Source organism: Vollenhovia emeryi, unplaced genomic scaffold, assembly GCF_000949405.1.
Source record: "Vollenhovia emeryi isolate VEMERY1.0 unplaced genomic scaffold, V.emery_V1.0 DF939192.1, whole genome shotgun sequence".
Taxonomy (NCBI): domain Eukaryota; kingdom Metazoa; phylum Arthropoda; class Insecta; order Hymenoptera; family Formicidae; genus Vollenhovia; species Vollenhovia emeryi.
The window spans coordinates 35,306-56,397 of NW_011967174.1; the positions used below are offsets into that span (position 1 = coordinate 35,306).

At 33.9% G+C, this 21,092-nt stretch overlaps 1 protein-coding gene across 1 annotated transcript; it reads right to left on the reverse strand.

Annotated features, from left to right (window-relative positions):
• Window positions 1-8,838: 8,838 nt before the first annotated feature.
• Window positions 8,839-18,440, reverse strand: LOC105562238 (probable G-protein coupled receptor 52). The gene is made up of 5 exons (XM_012012903.1): window positions 17,930-18,440; window positions 11,558-11,933; window positions 10,917-11,136; window positions 10,269-10,698; window positions 8,839-9,218 (listed from the first exon to the last, which is right to left on the reverse strand). Exons 2-5 carry the CDS (start codon window positions 11,667-11,669, stop codon window positions 9,039-9,041), a joined length of 942 nt encoding a protein of 313 aa, XP_011868293.1. The 5' UTR covers window positions 11,670-11,933; window positions 17,930-18,440; the 3' UTR covers window positions 8,839-9,038.
• Between the last annotated feature and the right edge of the window lie 2,652 nt (window positions 18,441-21,092).

Below are 21,092 nucleotides of genomic sequence, written 5' to 3' on the forward strand. Positions count from 1 at the left end.
TCATAAATCTAAGCTGTTATTAATAGTTTCATTGGTCTCAATTTTGCTTACTCTGGCCTCGTCGCTGGTTTCCGTCATGTCGTAAACTTCTGAAATCTTCTTTTGCGAGAGGACACTACAGAACGATGCACGTCCTCGTGCAGTCTGTGCCGTAATGCGACATTAACTGCACTGTTTCTCCTTTTAGCCGGAACTCATTCTCCTTCTTTCACCCTATCTATTTCCCTCCTTCCGTCACTCGTTCAAGAAATGTTGCAAAGTTAAAAAAGATGTCTCTGAGAATAGACAAAATTTGATTTTATTTATTATTAATATTAATGACACACTATGTACATACACCTTAAATAAAATATTTAATGTGAAACATCAAATCGACTCGAGTGATCCGACGTTATCAGCTATTAAGAAGCAACTGATGTAAAATAATATAGACAATTATTGATTAAACTACAATGCGACAGTTATTTTTGAAATACTGTGGTTATTATTTGCATGAATGTCCGCGCAACGTATTGACGATACTAGTCAATACGTATAATATTAACATATATGCATGTATATACATGTATGCACAAATGTGTTTGTATATATGTAAAATAAATATACAAAAATAGAAGATGCTAAGGTATTACAGCACGATTAAAACTTATTCAATTATTAGTAATTTTGTAAAATATGGCCAAGTAAAATAAATTTAATAATATACAGTTAACGCCAATACAGAAACATTCGTGCAGAAAATTGATTAAAAAGTTAACGAAAGCTTAAAGTTTGATTAAAAAGTGACTAATAATATTTTTATTGCTTTATCCTATTGACTCTGCAGTCCCTTTACATTTGCTCCGTATAAACATATATATGTATATGCAATATATAACATTTAAGAATTTACCGTCAATTTTATTTAAAATGTAAAGGTAAATAACAAGAAGTTAAAAAGTGTTTCAATCTGCGCTTTAGCTGCATTTAAATAAATATTTTAAAATTTAATATATATGATAAAAGTATAAAAAATTTAAAAAGGAAAAGTTATTTCCGGATTTTTAATGAAAATGTTTCCTAAGAAATGGAAATTCGCACGTATTAAAATATAACTATTAAAAGATTTATTATAATATCAATAAATATTGAAAGTTTTGAGAAAAATTTTTGGTGTACATACCTTGCAATCCTTAATTTGTCGTTTATCTATGAAAAAGAAAATGTTTATGAAACTGGTTATTAATAATAAATTAATTATATAAAACATTAGGTAAGAGTTAATATGGAAACCTTTGTAATCAATAATTGAGTCGACAAATTCTGGCACAATTCATATATTTAATTATTCACGACGTTTCGATCAGTAATACTGATCCTTTTCTTTATTCTAATTACTGATCGAAACGTCGTGAATAATTAAATATATGAATTGTGCCAGAATTTGTCGACTCAATTATTGATTACAAAGGTTTTAACTTACTACTGGCGACTCAATTTCTCCAACAATTAATATGGAAAATTATTTTATGTATAGATTTTGCTGTTACATGAATTTATTCGGATTTATTCTGACAAATGGAGATATTGTCAAGCTGTATCGACTAACGTTTAGTATTGACTAAGGTAGAGTAACCTTTCCACTACTCCACCACCCCCAACCAAGTACCAGTTAGTGTCAGGTCAAACACATTGATCACAAATTGTATTTTTGTGTTGAAATAAAAGTAAAATATATTTATGTAATGAAAATTAATATAGTAACTGCTTTACTAACTTTGCCTTTTTTTAATAAACTACATAACTTTATGTAATTTAGGAAAGAAATAATGCGAAGAAAATCTTAAAAATATGAAAATACTGATACAAAAAATTTATACGAAATTATTTAAAATATTAATTTCATTTTTGTCTAAATATAAAAATGTGCCGTAATAATTGTAATAAAAGAAAGATATTGATGATACCTGTGTAAAATTGATATGAAAAATATAAAGTGATTTCATGTTATACTATTGATGAAATTTGGTATCTATATGTATTTAAATAATAATGTGTGACTCCATAATGAATTTTTTGTACGTACAAATAAATTAGAGGGAAGAAGGTGGAATTATGAAGAAACTAGACATATTCATATCGAGTTTCATATCGAGTGAAATATGTGGCATCTACGCCCTCTTTGTTTATTATTGTAATATTTTTCACTAAACTAATTTCTAGGACAATAATCTTTAATATTGTACCATTATCATCAAAGTTATATCACGTTATCGTCATGACATATCTAGTACGCTCATTACACTCCGATCGGGATTGCTTCCACGGCGTTTTGCGTGCGCATTTTCTTCATTTCTATTACAAATTAGTATTTTTAAGACGGATGCATATGTTGCGCATTACTAACGTTCCATCAATATTAATTTTAAGAGACAATCGAGATAACAATCTGTTTATTGGAATCGATTAATGCTATCTTCGTTTTAACAGTGCGTCCGCCCTAAAAAAATGTATCATGTATTATTTATTATTTAAAATCTATTTTGATTGCCTACATACGAGTTAACATTTTATCGAGCAAATAAAACGATTTACAAACCACATCGTAGTTTTTAGATTAGACAATAACTATATAACAACAAGAACTTTTACCTATAAAATTTAAAGCTTATTTACTTATAACATAAATAATAACGTGTAAAACATATATTTATATGTCTAATATTTATCGATATGTTGCGCTCACACACAAAATGTTGCATTTATATTACTTTTATTTACTAATAATTCAGTAAAAATTTACAACTTCTTACAATATTTTAACTTTCTACATTAAATAGTTTATAATAATATATAAAAATGAAATAGCATTAACTTTTCTTGCACATCGTTCTTGAAATTAAATACAAAATTATATATTGCTGTCATAAATTTAATTTGTCGAAATAATATGATTTTTAATTGCGTACGGAAAATTGATTATTGTTACAATTCTTATTGTTAGATTGTCCTGCAGCGTTTATAGTTGGCGATAACTTCGAGTTATTTAGTAGTGATTCATATAATCACGCAGCAACTATTCGCACGCGCATATAATTATACATAATTATATTATTTTGTACAAATGTAACAATTAAATAATCGAAAATTGACATTATGTGTGTGCGTGTGTCTGTAAACCGTCTCATACAGTCGGCAAAATGCAACTTGCATTACATTATGTGTTGACTTTACGCTGATTGACCGCATGAAGCATTCCTGATCTGTAAATAATTTCTCAAGACGTCTCTTTCTACCTCATATACTAAATGTGGTAATCTCAATCGCACGTATCTAACAATAAGATAAAAATTATAAAACATAACACTTAACACTAGGATAAATTTACTGCGAACATCGGAAGATGAAACGCCTCGTTGTCCAATAAAAATATATATATTACACTTGTGTAAAAAAAACTGACTCAATAAAATCGCGCAACAATTTCTTCTAGTCCTCCACAAATCGTAATGTCTATCAAATATTTGAAAAATTAATGTTAGCTGTCACCTAGTTGCAAGAAACTTTTATTTTATTATCTTTGTGTTACCATACCTTTCTTATTTTTATATACAATAAGAATATTATGTTTTAATTAAAATTGCAAATTGTAATCAAGAGTGCATACTATACATATACTTTTAGTAATAATGTTTCAATGCAATATCTATTTTACTGAATAAATATCCCTTTACATTGATATTACATAAATTTTCTACGATTTTCGGAGGACTATCAAACGCATAAGCATTTCTGTGATGCGACTTTTACGGTTACCACACCGAGCATACAACTCGATTCTGTACGAAAATCGTCAATCGCGTTATCAAGATGATCGCAAACGTGCGATCGATCAAAACGATGCATCTGCGAACAATCAGTTAAAATATGTAATAACAGCGCGCTCGTGGTGAGGTACATTACAAAACTAGTACAAAAAACTAGCAGCTAGGTACAAAAATGTAATTAATCGTTAATAATGGAGGCCGCCCGGGAAACTGCCAGGGACCAATTCTGTTCGCTCATTATTTTCTTTTGCATTCTTCCTAGCGTCTTTCTCATTACTTATTCAGTTTTCTATTCATCATCGACAAACTCATTTTTATCGACTGCAACAATCAAATCCACTTGGGTAACCGGTTCTTGTGTTTTTTTTCAATTTGACAATCTTAATTTCTCACATGCAACCATTCTTCACTTTCCTTTTGAGCGACTTTCACGTGTTTAGAATGTCGTAATTGCTGAGAAATTTAATACTGCTCGATTTTGGCGAATCCGCGTGTGCAGAGTGGCGCGAGATCTATTTTTATGGCATACAATTTAGTAGTGTCACGAAACATTTAAACGTACAAAGAAAAACAAGCTATAAAAATGTTATTCAATTATTGATTTAATTAGATATATAACTCTAAGATCACAACGCGGAGTGATTATAAGTGGCGTTATTTCAAAGAGAAATTTGTAACTTAAAATTATACAAATACTATTTGTTGTATTATAAATAAATGCATACAATTTACTTAAATTTCTTACTTGAAATAATAAATTATTTATAATAGTCCTATATGCAGCTTTGTCAATGCTGGAAATCTGAGGTCAATGTCTTTCATACTTGAAGTAAAATATAATCTATTGTTTTAATATAAATTATTAATTATCTTATTTATAAAAATTTTTGCAATATTTTAATAACATTTTATCCAAGATGCTAAATAAAAATTTAATCAATATGTAATTAATACTAAATAATATTTTAATGGTTTTGAAGTATTTTAAATAGATATTTTGAAATCTTTAAGTCCACAGTGTGATGTTAGAGTCAATCGTAGATACTAAAATAAAAGACTATTTATCCAGAGAGAAAGAGAAGACCTTCAATTCTACACAATCATCTCGAACCACTGTGCAGCGGTGACGTTAGAGTACAGGAGTAAAGTTTTGATATTCGGATCTGGACGAAAGAATCACGAGCAATTTTATGCACACAATGAGATATTCGCAATTCTGTTAGCGCGTCATAGCCGAATCCGGTAAAAAATTGTCGCAGTTCGAAAACATGGAATCTTTCTGGGGAAACATTTTTGGGACCGGAAACGTGTACGTTAATAACACAGATTATGCTTGCTTTTATCATTTTTATTTGTATTATTATCAGCGCAATAAGTAATGCGGTTATATAGTATTAAGTCTTCACGGTTGAGCTTGAAGTATTCCATTATGTAATTACATCGCCGTTACTCATTGTACTGGCAATAACTTTTATAACAATTTTCGATAACATACGAAAACATACGACAACTTGATATACTTCGTACGATTTTATACTCTTATTTACATCTGATATCTTTGAACATTCCCCGAAATTTTCCTTAAATTGTAGTCGAACCTGCGTTATTTTTTAGCCAGGTTTTCAGCCGATTTATATAGCTAACACTCGAACTAGAAAATAGCTGATAGTTTTGTTTGATTCCGTTGTACAATTAAGACATCATAATATCATAAAACGTCCTTTACATCTTCTTGTTACATTGCTGAATAAATTTCATAACCAAGTCGTTTCGTCTTTTCCTAAATTATCCGGAAAATGTACAATCTGTAAATAAATTTTTTAATATATTTCCTTACAACGTTAAACAAAAATTGTACTTGTGGAGATATAGTTTGAGAAAAATATATATACGACAAATAATATCTATTAATAATTCTGTTAAAATTAAACTCTTATTATCTGTAGTTTAAAATTACATACATAACTATACAAATTACTTGTAAAAAAATTATTTTATACATAATAAAAGTAACCGTTTTATGTTTAAATTGCTTTGCTGCAATCAAGTACTCAAGGTAAAAAGCACAAGCACATTTTTAGTCTGTATTCAAAATAACAAATAGACGTTTCGGACTGTTCTTCTTCGTTCACAGAAAAGCACTTCTGTGCCTTTTCAACGCTTTAAATGTCACGAATTAAACAGCAATTAAACACTCCTATCGGATTAATTTCTTAGAGAAAAGTTACGTTTGAATGAAAGGTATTAGAGTCTATAGTAAAAAATAGAAGCTGAGACTTTCTAGACACCGATTTGCATATAGATTTTCATTTACAGAATTAATATTTGTCGAAAATATTAGGGCGCGCCCATACATCCATACGAGCACTATTCAGGAGCACAGCGAAAAAACTTTGGCAAATTTCATTGTTCGCTTTTCATTGTTAGCGACATTACGTGGCAGTTCAGCCTAATTCTAGCATTCCATGCTATTAGTAGTAGGCGTCACATATCTGTTCACGTTTGCTAATTCTCCTTGTGTTGGAATCTATAATTTCTTGCAAAACACAGACAAATGTTTTATTCACTGTCAGGTGAAAAACTTTAGGTGTTTCTATTTCCTAATCGTTATGTCTAGTTTAGCTCATTAAGTGATATAATTATTTCAAATAAGTCCCAGACAAAAGCCTTTTTCTGATTTTCGTATTAGCACATTTACATTTTTTTTACAAAAATGATCGAGAATATACTGCATTTCATTTTTTTTGTGTGTGAGACGTATGGCAAATACACTCCATAGTTTCAAATAAATGTTTGTATATATTTTTACATTTACAATCTAGAGTTAAATTAAATTGTCGGTCTGTGTCTTGCATTTGCACTCGTTGATTGCGCTACGCCTAAATTTAAGCAGTCGAAACTTTTTCATTTTCATAGAAGTATTTCGCGAAACCGAGTTTTTGCTATACGATCAACATGTACCTTTTTATTTGCCTTCTTCTAGAATATCGATTCCAGTTTCAACGTTGGTTGGCTTATACATGAACTGTCCAAAACACATTCGAAATTGCGCCTCGAGTTGTCATGGTTCACGTAGACGTGCGAAAATTGGACGCAATAGTTTACGCTCTCATGCAAAAAAGTTGCTAGCCGATTTCGTATCATTTAGTACAAGATTAGTAATAAAGCTTACAGCGGGCGCCGAGTTAGAATGCCCGTAAAACTAGCGCGTGATCTAAATTAAGAATTAGATTAAACGACGATATTTTGATTTCCATGAGGAGGGTATTTTGTTAATGCAGTTCGTCAAGAAAGCCAATAAGAACCCAGCTAGATCCTGAAGAGAGGCACTTTTCTTTCTTGTCGAAAAATCCGTCATTCGAATAATGAAGCAATTAATTCTTGCTGAGACGTTAACGAAAGTGAGTCTCGATAAGAAGAGAAAAGAATTATGCGAGATTCATATTTGTCGTGGAAATTAGAGAATTTTGCGCGCAATTCGCCAACTTTTTGTTCGTATTAGTTGACAAACTCGCAGTTGTCGGCTTATCCCTTTTAGTATGAGCATGCTGTTAATATTTTTAAGTATCTAGTCAAGTAGCCGTAAAAACTATATCGTTTTAATAATTTTACTATGTTTTACGATTATAGGTATTTGTTAGTGTCAAAGTGTAGTAATAATAAAAAAAAAGGGATAAGCGAATAAATCGGCATTAAGGACGCGTGGACTCCTTGATTTCATGTTAGTTTGTTTCTCGACGAGAAAGAGAAAGAGCATAGAAAGCCGGCGGCTAGGAAGCGCGTTAAAAAAGCGTAACGTTTGCACGCTCGGCACTCGATTATCTTTCATCGAGGGTGTTCTACGGGCACGACGACACTTCGACGACGCAAAACTCGTCGCCGACGACGCGTCACATTCATAGAGGCATCTCCGTTAATTGACTAATTTCTCTCCCCGCATATGTTCCGGCGTCGTTTAATGGATCAATTTTACGATTGGATCTGTAACCTGCTTGCGCGACAGTCATTAGTAACTCACGATTTTCGCATAATTTGCTACGACATTTATTGAGCGTGATCTTACGACGTAAACTAGGCGACGATTAGTTTTAAATACCGTAGAACGATTCTCCGTTTTCTTTTATCTTCGTATACGGCGCAGAAAGTTATCCCGATTGACGGGACTTTAATTAACGGACTTTAGCGTGTTTGAGCGAAGCGAGATTATTTTAAAGAAACGGACGCGCGTCGGCGAAGTCGCCGAATTCCGCCGGCAAAACATTTCGCAAAGCTCGTTGCACCACTCGCATTTTTTTTGCTATTTCGTGTTATGTTTGTTTTTTTTTCATGTAAATGGACCGTCATAATGTTGATTTTTTTATTTCGAAAATTGGACAAGCTAAATATTGATTGTAATTTTGATTACTTATAAAGTTCAATCTAGGTAATATTTAAGCTGTCTATATTATCTGAGATTTAATTGAATATAATAATTTTAGTAAAGAACGTTTAACTACTTTTGTGGTATTGTTTCTATGATATTGCAATGAGCAAGATAGTGCAAGTTATTAATAGAACTTTCCAAATATTTAATTTTTCTTCAAAATTTGGGAAATTTGCTCTTTGTACCTTCGATTTTTCTCAGTGTCTCATACTTGTAAATCTTTCACAAGCGGGCAAAATTTAACATTTCTTTACAGAAAACCATTCTCCTCGGGAAAATACATGATATATTATATAAATTTTCATTTATATAACTATACGTGAATACAATTAGAATGCAGACAATATAGATTTTTCTCTGTGGAAAAATATTAATTTTCCATAATTAAAACAAAATTTAGAACTCTATATTTTTTTACTCTACACAGTCCAAATATTTCACTGTTATATGCTTACAAACTGCTTTCGTATTTCAAATTTTTTTTTCTTAATGTCTCATATAATATTTATCTTATTTAGTTTGTCGCTAAATGTATTTTTTATTTCTATTTGTCATTTACTTTAATTAAATAAATCCTTTGTGTTAATCAAATTAAAAGCCAGTACCGACACATTTATGAGTCCTTTATTCGCGACTTTTATTCATTCCTTTCGTTCAGAGCACGAAGTTTTGAGGAACCGTCTTGCGAGTGGTGCCAAGATGCGAGGACGATCCTTGAAGAGAGATGAAAGCGACTTCTTAAGAATGCGTCGCGAATAGAACAGAACGCAACAGAAGCGTTGCTGCTTGTAGACGTAGTCGATGTGACATTAGTCGTCGTCGTCGAGGCCGAGGAGTTCCGGCGGAAGTCGCCTGTGCCGACAGCATATGGTCAGACAGAGCACTCGCACGGCCAACCGGAACTGGGGGCTTAGTATGCTGAGTACAACCGCTTTCCAAAAGCTGTTTGTTACTCCCAGCCACACCACGGCAAAGTGTAAAAACGGCACCTATGGTCGAGCAAAATAGAATCAGATTAGAGATATTTTAATAAATATTTAAGAGATTCAAGAGATATTTAACTCTTATAATCTATGGCCAGAAGTCACCCTTTTGTTAATTCCTCCCATTATTTTTTCTCGCAATTCAAAGCTGCAAGCTTGATTTATTTTTTTGCATTCTCGTTAAACATTTTTGGGGCCAATTGCGCGCAATGCTAAATAGATCATTCTAATTCTTACAGTAATTATTACACATACGTGATAGAAGCGCAAAAAGAAATAAATCTTTTATAATAATTCAATCAATCAAACTAACTTCTACTAATGAAAACAAGAGAAAAATAAAGTTGACTTTAATTCCTATTAAGAAATAAACAATATTGTGCACAAGTAAATGTTAGAGACATACTTCATAATTTCTCTCGTATCTTCTCTCTTCTATAAAAGTGTCACACAAAGTATACCCTTGCATGCGAACTTCTTACTAGCGAGCATTCTCTATTAACCTACTTTGCTTTACCAACGTGTCGACCTACATTTTTAATCGTCTCATTTTCAATGGCTCTTTTCACAAAGTTCAAAGTTATTTTTAAATCATAACAATGTCAAACCAGTGTCATTATAGTCGTCCTAATACCAGCGTTTTCAGGGAAGTAATTTTTATTAGAACAGAAATGTCATATGCCATCAGCGAAATAGGAGCATTTATAAATTGTAATATTCTTTGCATCAAATTTGAAAGTTACATCAACCATTTAATTTTGTTGATACTTAATTGTCGAAAGAAGTCAATCGAATGTAAGTCCAGATATTGTTTTTGATTTTAATTGCACTTAATCCTATATGATTTTTATTTCCTTCTCAATCGATTCTGAGCTTGTTACTTTGTAAGATATTAAATTCATCTTACAGGAACATCATTTAATACTATTAAATTTAAACGAGTCAACTTTACCGAATATACTTAATTAGTATATTTAAATTTATGCGTGTCTTAGAAGAAAAAAACTTACTCTTTCAAATATTAATTCAAAGCTAACAGATTGCAAGAATTATCACCTGAGGAGGTCCGTTAACGACCGCGTATATCCTTAATCCGGCATATGGTGCCCATGATATCCAGAAAGTCATCACTAGGACGAAGGACATGATGTGACTCGGATTGCTCAGATTTTCCGATAACGCAGTAGCATACTCCTTGTCGTGGATTAGAACGCCGGACTTTAGTCGCCTCATCATGGAGAATATGTAGAAGTACGTGTAGACGATGGTGATAACTGACGGCCCCAACACGAGGATGGACAGCGTGATGGTATATGCGGCCATGTTGCCCCAGTCGAGCATGCAGATGAAGGCCTCGCGGTCGAAGATCGGCTTGTTGAAGCCGAGCAAGGGCGGGCAGCACATCATCGCCACGCTGATCCACGTGAAGACCATCCAACATTGACATCGGGTTTTCGTCTGTACTGTCTCGTATCTCAGTGGTTTCCTGCAAAAGTCATAATAAATTGGAGCCAGATATTAGGCCTATCCCTCTGGAGGGATCTTGCAGAAGTCAAATCTCAGACGTGACGTTTTGCAAGAGAGAACTGCTACAATTAAAAATATATAATACACTTGTACAACAGTAGCAAAAATAAATGTAACAAGTAAACTGGATAGCTATGTATTGTTATTGTCAAGATGTGCGATGCAATTGTGATATACCTGATAGCAAGATAGCGATCTACGGAGATCCACATGAAGGTATATACTGATACCGCCCAAAGTGTGACTTCCAAGTAACCGACGAGTCGGCACACGATGTCTCCGTAGACCCATCTTCGAACCAGCGCTGGATACACTGAGAGCGGAACCACCAACACACCACATAGAAGATCTGCCGAGGCGAGTGAAAGCAAGTAGTAGTTTATCACCTCGGAGGGACCTGGAAATAAATTATTCTTAATAAAATACGCGGTTATTATTACCTATCCGTTCACTGGCACAAATTCGTTTATTTCTCTTTTTATTAACATAGGCCAGTGTTATTAGTAACCAATTATGATTCTAAGATTCTCAGAATTCTCAACGATTGAAACATCTTTGAACATGACAATTCTGACAATCTAAGGTTCGATTTAGATATTTAATATCTAAAGTATAAATATCTGTAATCTGTAAATTTGATTAACAATAAAGTTATACTGCTCATGACTTTCAAAAAAAGTGTATGCAACGAAAAGAATAACCGGAGCGTACGGTGGAATATTGAGTGCGTGTTCACCTAACAATAAGATTAAAATCGACAGCTAAAATTAACATATATTTTGAAATGTGCAATGTTTGCGAACGCAAGGAATTCTTACCGCGGAAGTTGAGGTAGGTGACGATGATGAGGAGATTCGAGACGATGATGGCGACGGCGACCACGAAGATAAGGCTCGCCTGCATGAGAGCCTCCAACGAGTGCTCCTCCATGCCGCCACCCTTTCGAGCTGCATCCCCCCACCCGCCCTTAGATGCTTTTACCCTTCACTCTTTTCGCGATCTTTCCGCTGCCAGGTACTGGACCTTCCTAGAAGATTGTACCTTCGGTTTCTGCACGCTGCAGTATTCTTCCTTACGTCCCAAGGCTACTCCGCACCCTTGGAAAGGAACGTCTTAAGTCCTTAGGCAAATGAGTCCTCGATACTGAAGTTATGTCTTCGAGGATCTTGATATACAATCGATGTAACCGTGTCACTGTAAATACAAAAGAATCAATTGGTATTGCGATTATTAATATTATATTTATTATTCACTGATCATTTTTTGTAAATTCATTTTATCTAACTGACTAATCACACCTTTTGCCGAGACAGTTTCTAAGTAAAATATAGTAATTTGTAAAATATAGTAATTCTAAGTAAAATAAGTCAAGTAAAATAAAAATTGTCACCTCTAAAATTTCATATTTTATTTACTTGATATTATTTATCATTACATTATTGTTATCAAATGTATCCATTAAGGTTCCTTTGAAAGCCTTTTGGATTAGTATAATCCGATTTCCTGATATAAATGTTATGCAATGATTATTCATGGATATTTAGTTTTGACATAAAAAAGATTTCATTGCAGGAATAAATGATAAATTTATCAAAAAGATCACTTTGACTTGTCGTTAGACAAATGCTATTTGTGAGGAATAATGAGAGTTTCTAAATTAAGACCATCACGCGTGCCGTTCATCTTCAAGTTTGAGGTCAATGTGTTAGTCCAGTTACGTTTTAGGAGAGGAGATCGGGGGAGAAGAGGGAGGTACATAGGAAAATTGCATTCCGAAGGATAGATCGGTTAGATAACGTATAGAATGAGCGTATTGGACAAGTTTCTGGATCGTTCGTGTCGATAATGTACGCCGCCACCGGAGACTTTTCTTCCTTTTTATTTTCTCGCGAAAGCCACGTAATTCTTCCCTGGTGGGAACACCCCGCAGACTACCCGCATGACAGTTTCCCTCCCTAAGTATCGACCGCCATTCATAATTTAGCTGAGTCGATCCTGAATGGAGGAATGTATTGTGTAGCACTGTGCCGTTTGTCGTGTTTCCCGAATTAAAGTGGAACTTTCACATTTTATGCATGACAAGGTGATACACTGTCACGTAGCATCATCGGTGACACAAAGCAGAAGCAATATGTAATAGCGTGTATATAATAAAGCGTAGACAAGCGTAGACAATCGAGACACTTGGCATTGTACTTTCATCTGGAAGAACGTCGCGCTTTATTTTTTAAATACCCGTTAATTAAGTACGATAATTAATTGCATGATTCTGTTATGGCATTTGTAACTTGTATCATTCGTTTATAATGCAATCAAAAAGTTAAGTTTTTTAAGCTTACGAAACGAAAGATTAGATACAAGTTTAAAAATCAGATGTGAGATTTTCTTTCTTTTATTTTCTAATTGTACACATACAAATTTCTACAAAATGTTCATTCAGATTTGTGCATATAATATTTAAATATTTGTACTCTCAAATTATTCTAACTTTTATGTATGAATACTTTTGTCCACAACTGCAGTAATCAATATTTCAATGAGGTGCAACTTCGTGTACAAGTATTTAGAAATTGTATAATTATCAGGATTGTCCCAGGTCTGCTAAACAGATCAGGTCTGCATATTTGGATAATAAGAATTTCTTTGAAAAAATTGAATAACCATAACATTTGTTCCTTCAGCTTCTTTAGTATTTATGCTGTGTATAAATGTATAAAATTATGTTATATTTTGCAAAGTAAAAAATATTTTATAGATAACATAACGGAATCAATTGTTTCTCAGCAGTTTTATGAAGTGAAAAGTATCGAAGATATGATTCGTTCGGAGATAAACTTACATTAATTTTGAACTTTCAACCGAACGTCTCTCGGGCATTACATGCTTTCCAGCGAATTGGCCTTTCAGCAGACTCGCAACCAACAACAATTCAAAACCAGTTGCAACTCTAACCGATGCGTGGGCACGTGCCCACATGAAAGCCACGTAATCAACTCGAAGATCGATATATGTCATAATTATCGTTTATAATGGTTACTTAATTATAAGCAAACCGTCATAAACCGACACGCGACTATCGAGACTTTGTTACATAAAAAGCAGCTTAATGAAGCCTCAAGTATGTTACGACTTGAGTAATTACGCTCGCTATTTTTCTTCCTCTCGCGTCGCAACTGGTGTCGTCATCTTCCATAGCGCGTGATTTCACTATTTATCTTCTCATTTGATTCTTTTTTATCATGTTCGGTCGGTCCGTCATTACTGAGGATTGTGACTTCTTTGCATACATATATTTGTGCGTTCCGAACTCTATAGAAGGATTTCCTCCGGGCAAGAAAAGCTCTCGATCGTTTGCCATTGCCATCCGAGAAGTGATAATTGAATAAAACTAACGATTGACGGTCGGATGTGAAGTTTGATCTTGGTTCACTAGAACAGTGCACGTCTCTCTACGCATCGTCACATTCCTCTTGCAGCAAACGTAACAAAGGTACGATATAAATATTGACCAATGAGATTGTCAGAACGCGAAATAATCGCCAGCAATTTTCTTTAGTTGGAGATAATATTTATTTACCAAAATACGTTGGAGAAAGCGATTTCGGTCTTCGGATTACCGGACCAGCGCACAATCCTCTACGTCACGATTGCCACAATTCATTTTTAATTTCTCATTATTGTAAATATTAATTGTTGTTACTCGTCAATTGATGTAAATGTTAAAGGATAATAGCGGATTTAATTTTCATAATACATACAATATATAATTTGTATATGTATAATAGACAAATTTCTACTAACAAATAAAAATTATTTTAATATTAAAACGTAAAACATGTAATGTAAACGTAAAATGTAAAATTGGAACGTAAATTGAAAAGTGTAGAAACAGTCATTCATTAGTTATGTCCTGTTATGAGAATTATTATAAGGACGTAATAATTTTATTTTTTATTTATCACCATAGTAAAAACACTTTTTATTCAATGGCATAGAATAACGGAAGATAGAATATGTCGATCAAAAACATATCAACACGTAACTGGCTTTATAAACATTTTCAATTATTTTACAATACCAACAACTTCTTGAATGTTAACAATATATAGAATTTCTATGAATATCATTTTAGCTACTAATTTTCTGGTTAATATATATTTTTTTAGCAACAATATTTTAATAAAAGTATTAAAAGATTAATGTTATTTGAGTTATTAATATTATTAAGTTACAATTAAAAGTAAATATCTTTTAAAAATTATAATTTTGGGAAAGCATAGAAATTACAAAACAATTAATTAATTAATTAAGCAAAATTTGTATAAACATAACTTTGATGTTACGTTTTTTACCAAGTTTTTAAACGTAACGATAAAAATGGAAAAGTTACAATACACGATAGCATTTTGTAACCTTTTTGTTATGGGAAAATTGACTTCAGAGTGATTAAACGATCAAAGTAGTTGAAAGGGCACTCGGTCATTTCAGGACATAGAATATGTGGCAAAACTATTATATATCTGCCTACGTTATTTTTGCCTGGCATGATTGAAGACAAACTTACATATGTAATATTTGCCGTTTAAGACAGAAAATTGCAAGAGAAATGTCAAACGGTGATTTGAACTGTTTCAGCGTAGTCATTTTCTTTCGTAAAATAGAGTCAATATTATCTCTGTAAGATGACAGAAATGATCGTTCAACCTTTAATATAATTACAATTGAATTTATAATGTAGATAAAGAATGAACTCTTGAGAAAAAGAACTGATTGTTGACTAGATTCTTGAATTTATTCGCGAGAGAAGCGTGTGCGCGCAAATTCGGCTCTAAAAATTTGCAAGTTGATTGGTTATCGCGTGACTTTTAGCCAATTGACTTACAACTTTTCTGTAAGAACGGAATTTGCGCATACGTTTTTTTTGTGAATAAATTTAAGAATATAATCAGTTACTGATGCAACTCACCAGTTCTTTTCCTTAAGAGAAGCAACGTGATGCTTTCCAGGAACCTGAACTCTGGCATTAATTATCTGATGATAATTTTTGTTTCATAAATAAATTAATATTTTTTTGTGAAATTTGTATAGCCAAGACAAAGTTGAAACCTGCTAAAAAAATTATTAAAAAAAAATTGCGTCAATTATGACTGCAAGAATTGAAAAAATTATAATTACTATGTTAATTGCGCATTAACAAAAATCGTACAAGTCAACGTTTAATTTATATATTTCCAAATTACAAATATAATCTTTATTAAAATTATCTGTATCTTATTATGTTTATAATCATAACTCATCTTTGTATCTGCATTTCTCTTCGATATAATCAACAAACTTTTATCACACTTAATCGTTGTATATAATTACACATCCATTAGTCGCCTTATCAAGCATCACGTTATTGAATATTCAAGCTAGAAAGGATTTTAACAGTTTCACTTTCTTCCGAGGGATTTTTATCTTGTATCTGTTCGCAAATATACTTACAATTAGTCGAAATGTAGTATATCAACTTTTAATTATTTTTTTCTTAAGACGTTTATGTTTAATTTTACCACCTTCCAATCATTTTTGAGCATAAAATTTATAAACAGTGATGCGGTAAACTGGACGATGTGATAAATAGTAAAAGAATAAAAATCATTAGTTTTAATCATTTTCCTCGTAATCAACAAGGATTCTAGTCTTAGTTAATTCACAAATTTTGAAAAGAGTTCCTAAATTATCTATAAATTACCCAGCAATAGCAACCTAACAAGAAGTTAGGCCCGTCTCTTAATGAACAAAGAAATCTGATATACACAGTTAACTTAATTCAATAAGATCTCTAACTTAATCTTTAATTTAATTCTCTAATCTAATAAAATTTTCAATCTGTAGCCGAGAGGTTACACGAAGGATGAAAGGGTTGAGTCAAACGCAGCCTCGCGGGTTCGAACCGCTGCTATTTTTATCTATTCTCATATCCGACGGCAATCAACGGCATGGTCTCATTGCGGCTGACAAAAAAGAAAACACGGAGCAACGCTTTTCCCAGCGGAGCTCTTCAATTATCGTCGGAGCGAGAACGCTCTCATATCAGAATGCACGGTGACGAACAACCGAAGCCATGTCCGAGCAGCTACTCCCTTTAGTTAACCGAATATTTGCCCAACCATGCGCATGTGTCATGATAAGAGGTGATCCACGAGCGGCGGACGCGCGCGAGTCAATGCACATCGTAGATTTTCAGGGTGATACGGCCGCGTGCTTGATTCGCAACATGAAAATTTAATAGTCCTCTGTGTGTGTGCTTTATTAGTAAGTTTTTTTTAGCAATTTCCGTAACAACGAAAGAAAAAGACTGAGAAACACAAGAAAGTAAATTTTCTTTTACGAATAAATTATTTTAGCGACGTTGATAAATGAATATTTTTGTGTAATATCGCATGGCTTCGGATTTCACAGTAAAATCATTTAAAGTGTCAAAGATTTATTTTATTTAATCAGCGTGTCTTAATTAGAACTTATTATCATATTTAAATTAAAGGATGCAAATATTATTTAAGTTATTATACGGAGTTATGTAAAATTATTGTTAGTTTTATTATATCGAGTTTATTCAAGTAATATTGTTATTATTATTATTAGTGAAAAATTGAATATGACGTTTATACAGCTAGATAAAATTGGAGATTGTAGGGCAAAAGAGAAAGATATATGAGAATTGTGATGCATAATGGGAGACCCGACTAAAAAAAAGCTTAAAAAACTCTACACGTTGTACACGTTCCACACGTATTAAGATGATCATTTTTATGAAATATTAACGGAATACGCTAGTTCCAACCGACTGCGTACATGATTGCGCAAGCTTTCCCTTCGTCGCCGAGAGAGAAAGGACCCGATTACTGAAAGGTACGAGACACAGGCACCGAATTGAAATATTCCCCAGTTTGCTTTCCCGAATCACTCGCAGTTTCCGAGTCAATTGGAAACTATCGCGCGGCGGCAAGAGAATCCGAATAAAAAGTAATGGATTGACGCAGCACACAGTAATACACGAATCCGAATATCGCGAAATCCCAATGTAACGGAGTGAAGCGAAGATGACATCGTGGTCCACGGCAGCATCCTGGATTTCGGGCATGTACGTCATACGTCCGCTATTCACTGTACCATTGACCACATTCGAGCGACGCCACACATACCTCCTCGGTCGCATCCTGATTGTGTGCACCAGCAGCCCTCGCCGGTGCCTCTCGCAGTCTCCTATACTCCCGTCCACCCTCTCACGCCACTTTTCTCCGCGAACCCTGGCCAAATCAGCAGCGACAGCCGAGTGCTCTGGTAACGCGTCGTCCTCGAAGCCCGTCTTCTACGTCTTCGTGGTCGTTGTCTTCCGTATCACGATGCTGTCTCAGTGTCTTACATATTTTTCTCGCCCTACGCAGAGATGTGCTCGAGATGCATTCGCGAAAGCACACCGCTATGCACACGCGCACATATTCGCACCCTCGCTCGACCCCGACAGGGACTTCTACCACTACTGGCAGAGAAATCCGTTTCTCTCCCTCGGCCCGGGCGTCGAAGCGTCGATACGGCGGCGACCACGCTTGCGCGCCGCCCCCGATCCACCCTTTCCCACCCGGGCATTTTCGTAGCGCATTCGAGGCTGCGACCCTGCTGTCGCAATGCCCCGCGCAAACATCGTCGTCGCAACGTCGGCGAATCTTGGAACAGCACAGGGTTATCAAAGCCAAGGGTCGGTGATTATTGGATTGATATTTTCTCGATTCTTCTTCAACAAATATCTCACGGGGCTTCGTATCGATTCTGCGACTTCGCCGCCTTGATGATTTTGCTCCGCCGCACTTTGAGGATTTAGAACATTCATGGATGATTTCTGGATATACATACAAGAGATTTCTGGAATATGTAAATTATAACATCATCAGACCCACTACTAAATTCTTCTACAGACAGACAGACCTTACTCTAAGAATTTTGCTATTAGAAATGTAAGAATTGGCCTTGGACATAAAAATTATGTCATGTTATCAAATGAGATTTTATTCCACAATTGATGCGATGTTAATAAAAACTTTGCAAATCCATAGCTATGTCTATTCTAAGTCGAATGGACGTAGAAGTGGACAGGGAATCGATACAGTTGGTAACTTAGATGATCGGTGCGACTCACGCATCAGCTATAGTCAGTTTACGCTGACTATAGGCGACTAAATCCTCTTTTTCTATTTATAGTCAAACTATACGACATTAAATCGGAATTAGTTAATCTAGACCGCCCATGCAATTAAATCTTACTTGATTTTAGTCTATGACAAGAAATGTACAATTAACAATTCTATTAAGTTCATATTACGTTAAACTACAAGTCTAAAGTGTTCAATACTTTGGTGACAAAATATCAATCTAATAATCACGGACTCTTGGCTTTGATAACCCCGCGTTTGATAACTCCGCGTTTGATAACTCCGAGTTTGACAACCCCGTGTTGTTACAACGGTAATTAGTAAAATGCTATAATTCTATGTATTACGATTACCACTTTAAAGTTATATTATAATTTGAAAAAAAATGTCAGTCCGAGCAAAAAGAGCTTTTATATAGGGTAAGGTCTGTCTGTAGAAAAATATACCAGTAGGTCTGAGTTGTTATAATTTACGTATTCCAGAAATCTCACATCCAGAAATCATTCATGAATTTTATAAATCTTCACAATGCGGCAGAGCGGAATTGTCAAGGCGGCGAAGTCGCAGAACCGAGGATCAATATAAGGCATCGTGAGATATTTGTCAAGAACAGTCCGGAAAATATATCAGTCCAATAATTATCGTCCCCCAGCTTTGATAGTCCCGAAATTGTTGTGCCGTTGCAATAATTTACATTACTAAAATATTAAGCTACAAAATGCTTTAAACAATTTTTACAATTGTTTTATAAGATTATTTAATAAAATTATTCTCAACGAGATCTTTAAAATTTTAATTAAAAACTTACAGCATTATTGCAAACAAGTTGCAGTTAATCTCGTTAGAATATTTGTCTATTCATGACAAGTTGTCCCTCCACCCACTGTCATTAAACACGTTAATGAAATCCCTTCGTAATTTATTCGTACTCTTTTGATTAAAGCCAGGAAATCGCTGGTCGTACACACAAGATGACTACGTACACTGTTAATTATATCAAGTAGAAATTTAAATGAGGTATTTAGGCAGTTCAGAATTTTATTCGGTGTCACGTTATGGAGACACTTAAAAATCGGGACTTTACACGTTTATGTCCTCCCCATGATAATTTTGTCAAATTTGTTTCTTTTCATGCGATTTGAATTGTTAATTTGCTCGAATGCAAATTACTTTTTACGGAGTAAAAATAGTCCGCTGTTCATGTGCTTTCCACTTATTGATTAAACTCGAATACATAATAAGAATGTTTCTTTCATGAATATGTATCGAGATACCAAGATAATCATTGCAATCATGTTTTAATACTGTAAAGCTTGATTTAATACCGTGGAGCGTGAAGAAAGAAATCAATATAGTAATAAACGGTTTTCTAAATAATTAAAAATAACACGACGGTATTTAGCTACATTGAAAAGTTCGCTTCGAGGAATTTCTGATATATTAATAAATATCTACATTTATATTTTGACAAGATACGCATTTGTATGAAATGCATTTCTATTATGTATATTAATTAATAATCTGTAACACGTAATATATATGAATGTTTTCTATATTTTCCTAAAATTCGGAGGACTAAAGAGAAAGACGTCATATATATTTTCTAGCGAGATAGAGAAGGGAAGTCTGTCAAAGTATGTCCGAAGCAATTTATTACGATTGAGTCGTGTTACAAATATCCTGCTGAACGTTTAGAAGAACAACACGTATCGAGTATAGCCCCGATGTCAGTGACGTAGCCCAGCTACTGAATGATTAAATTTGGCATAGTTACGTACCATTCTGCTCGACGACGCACACGTTCCATACGTTTGTTCATTCTGAAACCGCGGGCATTGTGCCGCTCAAATTGGCACATCTCTGATACGAAAGTTCTGCAGCATTTCATTGTTACTTCGGCTGTGCCAACGAGCGCTTTTCCGCGATACACCGCTCGCGCGACAGCTTAGGGAAAGACGTTTTTAGACGTTCCATCATTCCAATTAGACGAAAGCCGTTTTCCCTTAATTCACAATTTTAAATCTAAGTTACATGACTTGAGCTAAATGATTTAAGTTAAATGTGTAAGCGAAGACGTGTCGTTAAGTAAACGTTAAATTTGCTTTGTTTGTTAATGCACCAGCTAGATTATATTAAAAGCACAACTCTTTTTCTACAA

Coding starts and splice junctions, on each gene's coding strand:
- LOC105562238 (XM_012012903.1), bottom strand. CDS start 11,669: ATGGAGGAGCACTCGTTGGAGGCTCTCATGCAGGCGAGCCTTATCTTC. Junction 10,699..10,916: donor GATCGCTATCTTGCTATCAG/GTATATCACAAT, acceptor TGACTTTTGCAG/GAAACCACTGAGATACGAGA. Junction 9,219..10,268: donor TCGTTAACGGACCTCCTCAG/GTGATAATTCTT, acceptor GCTCGACCATAG/GTGCCGTTTTTACACTTTGC.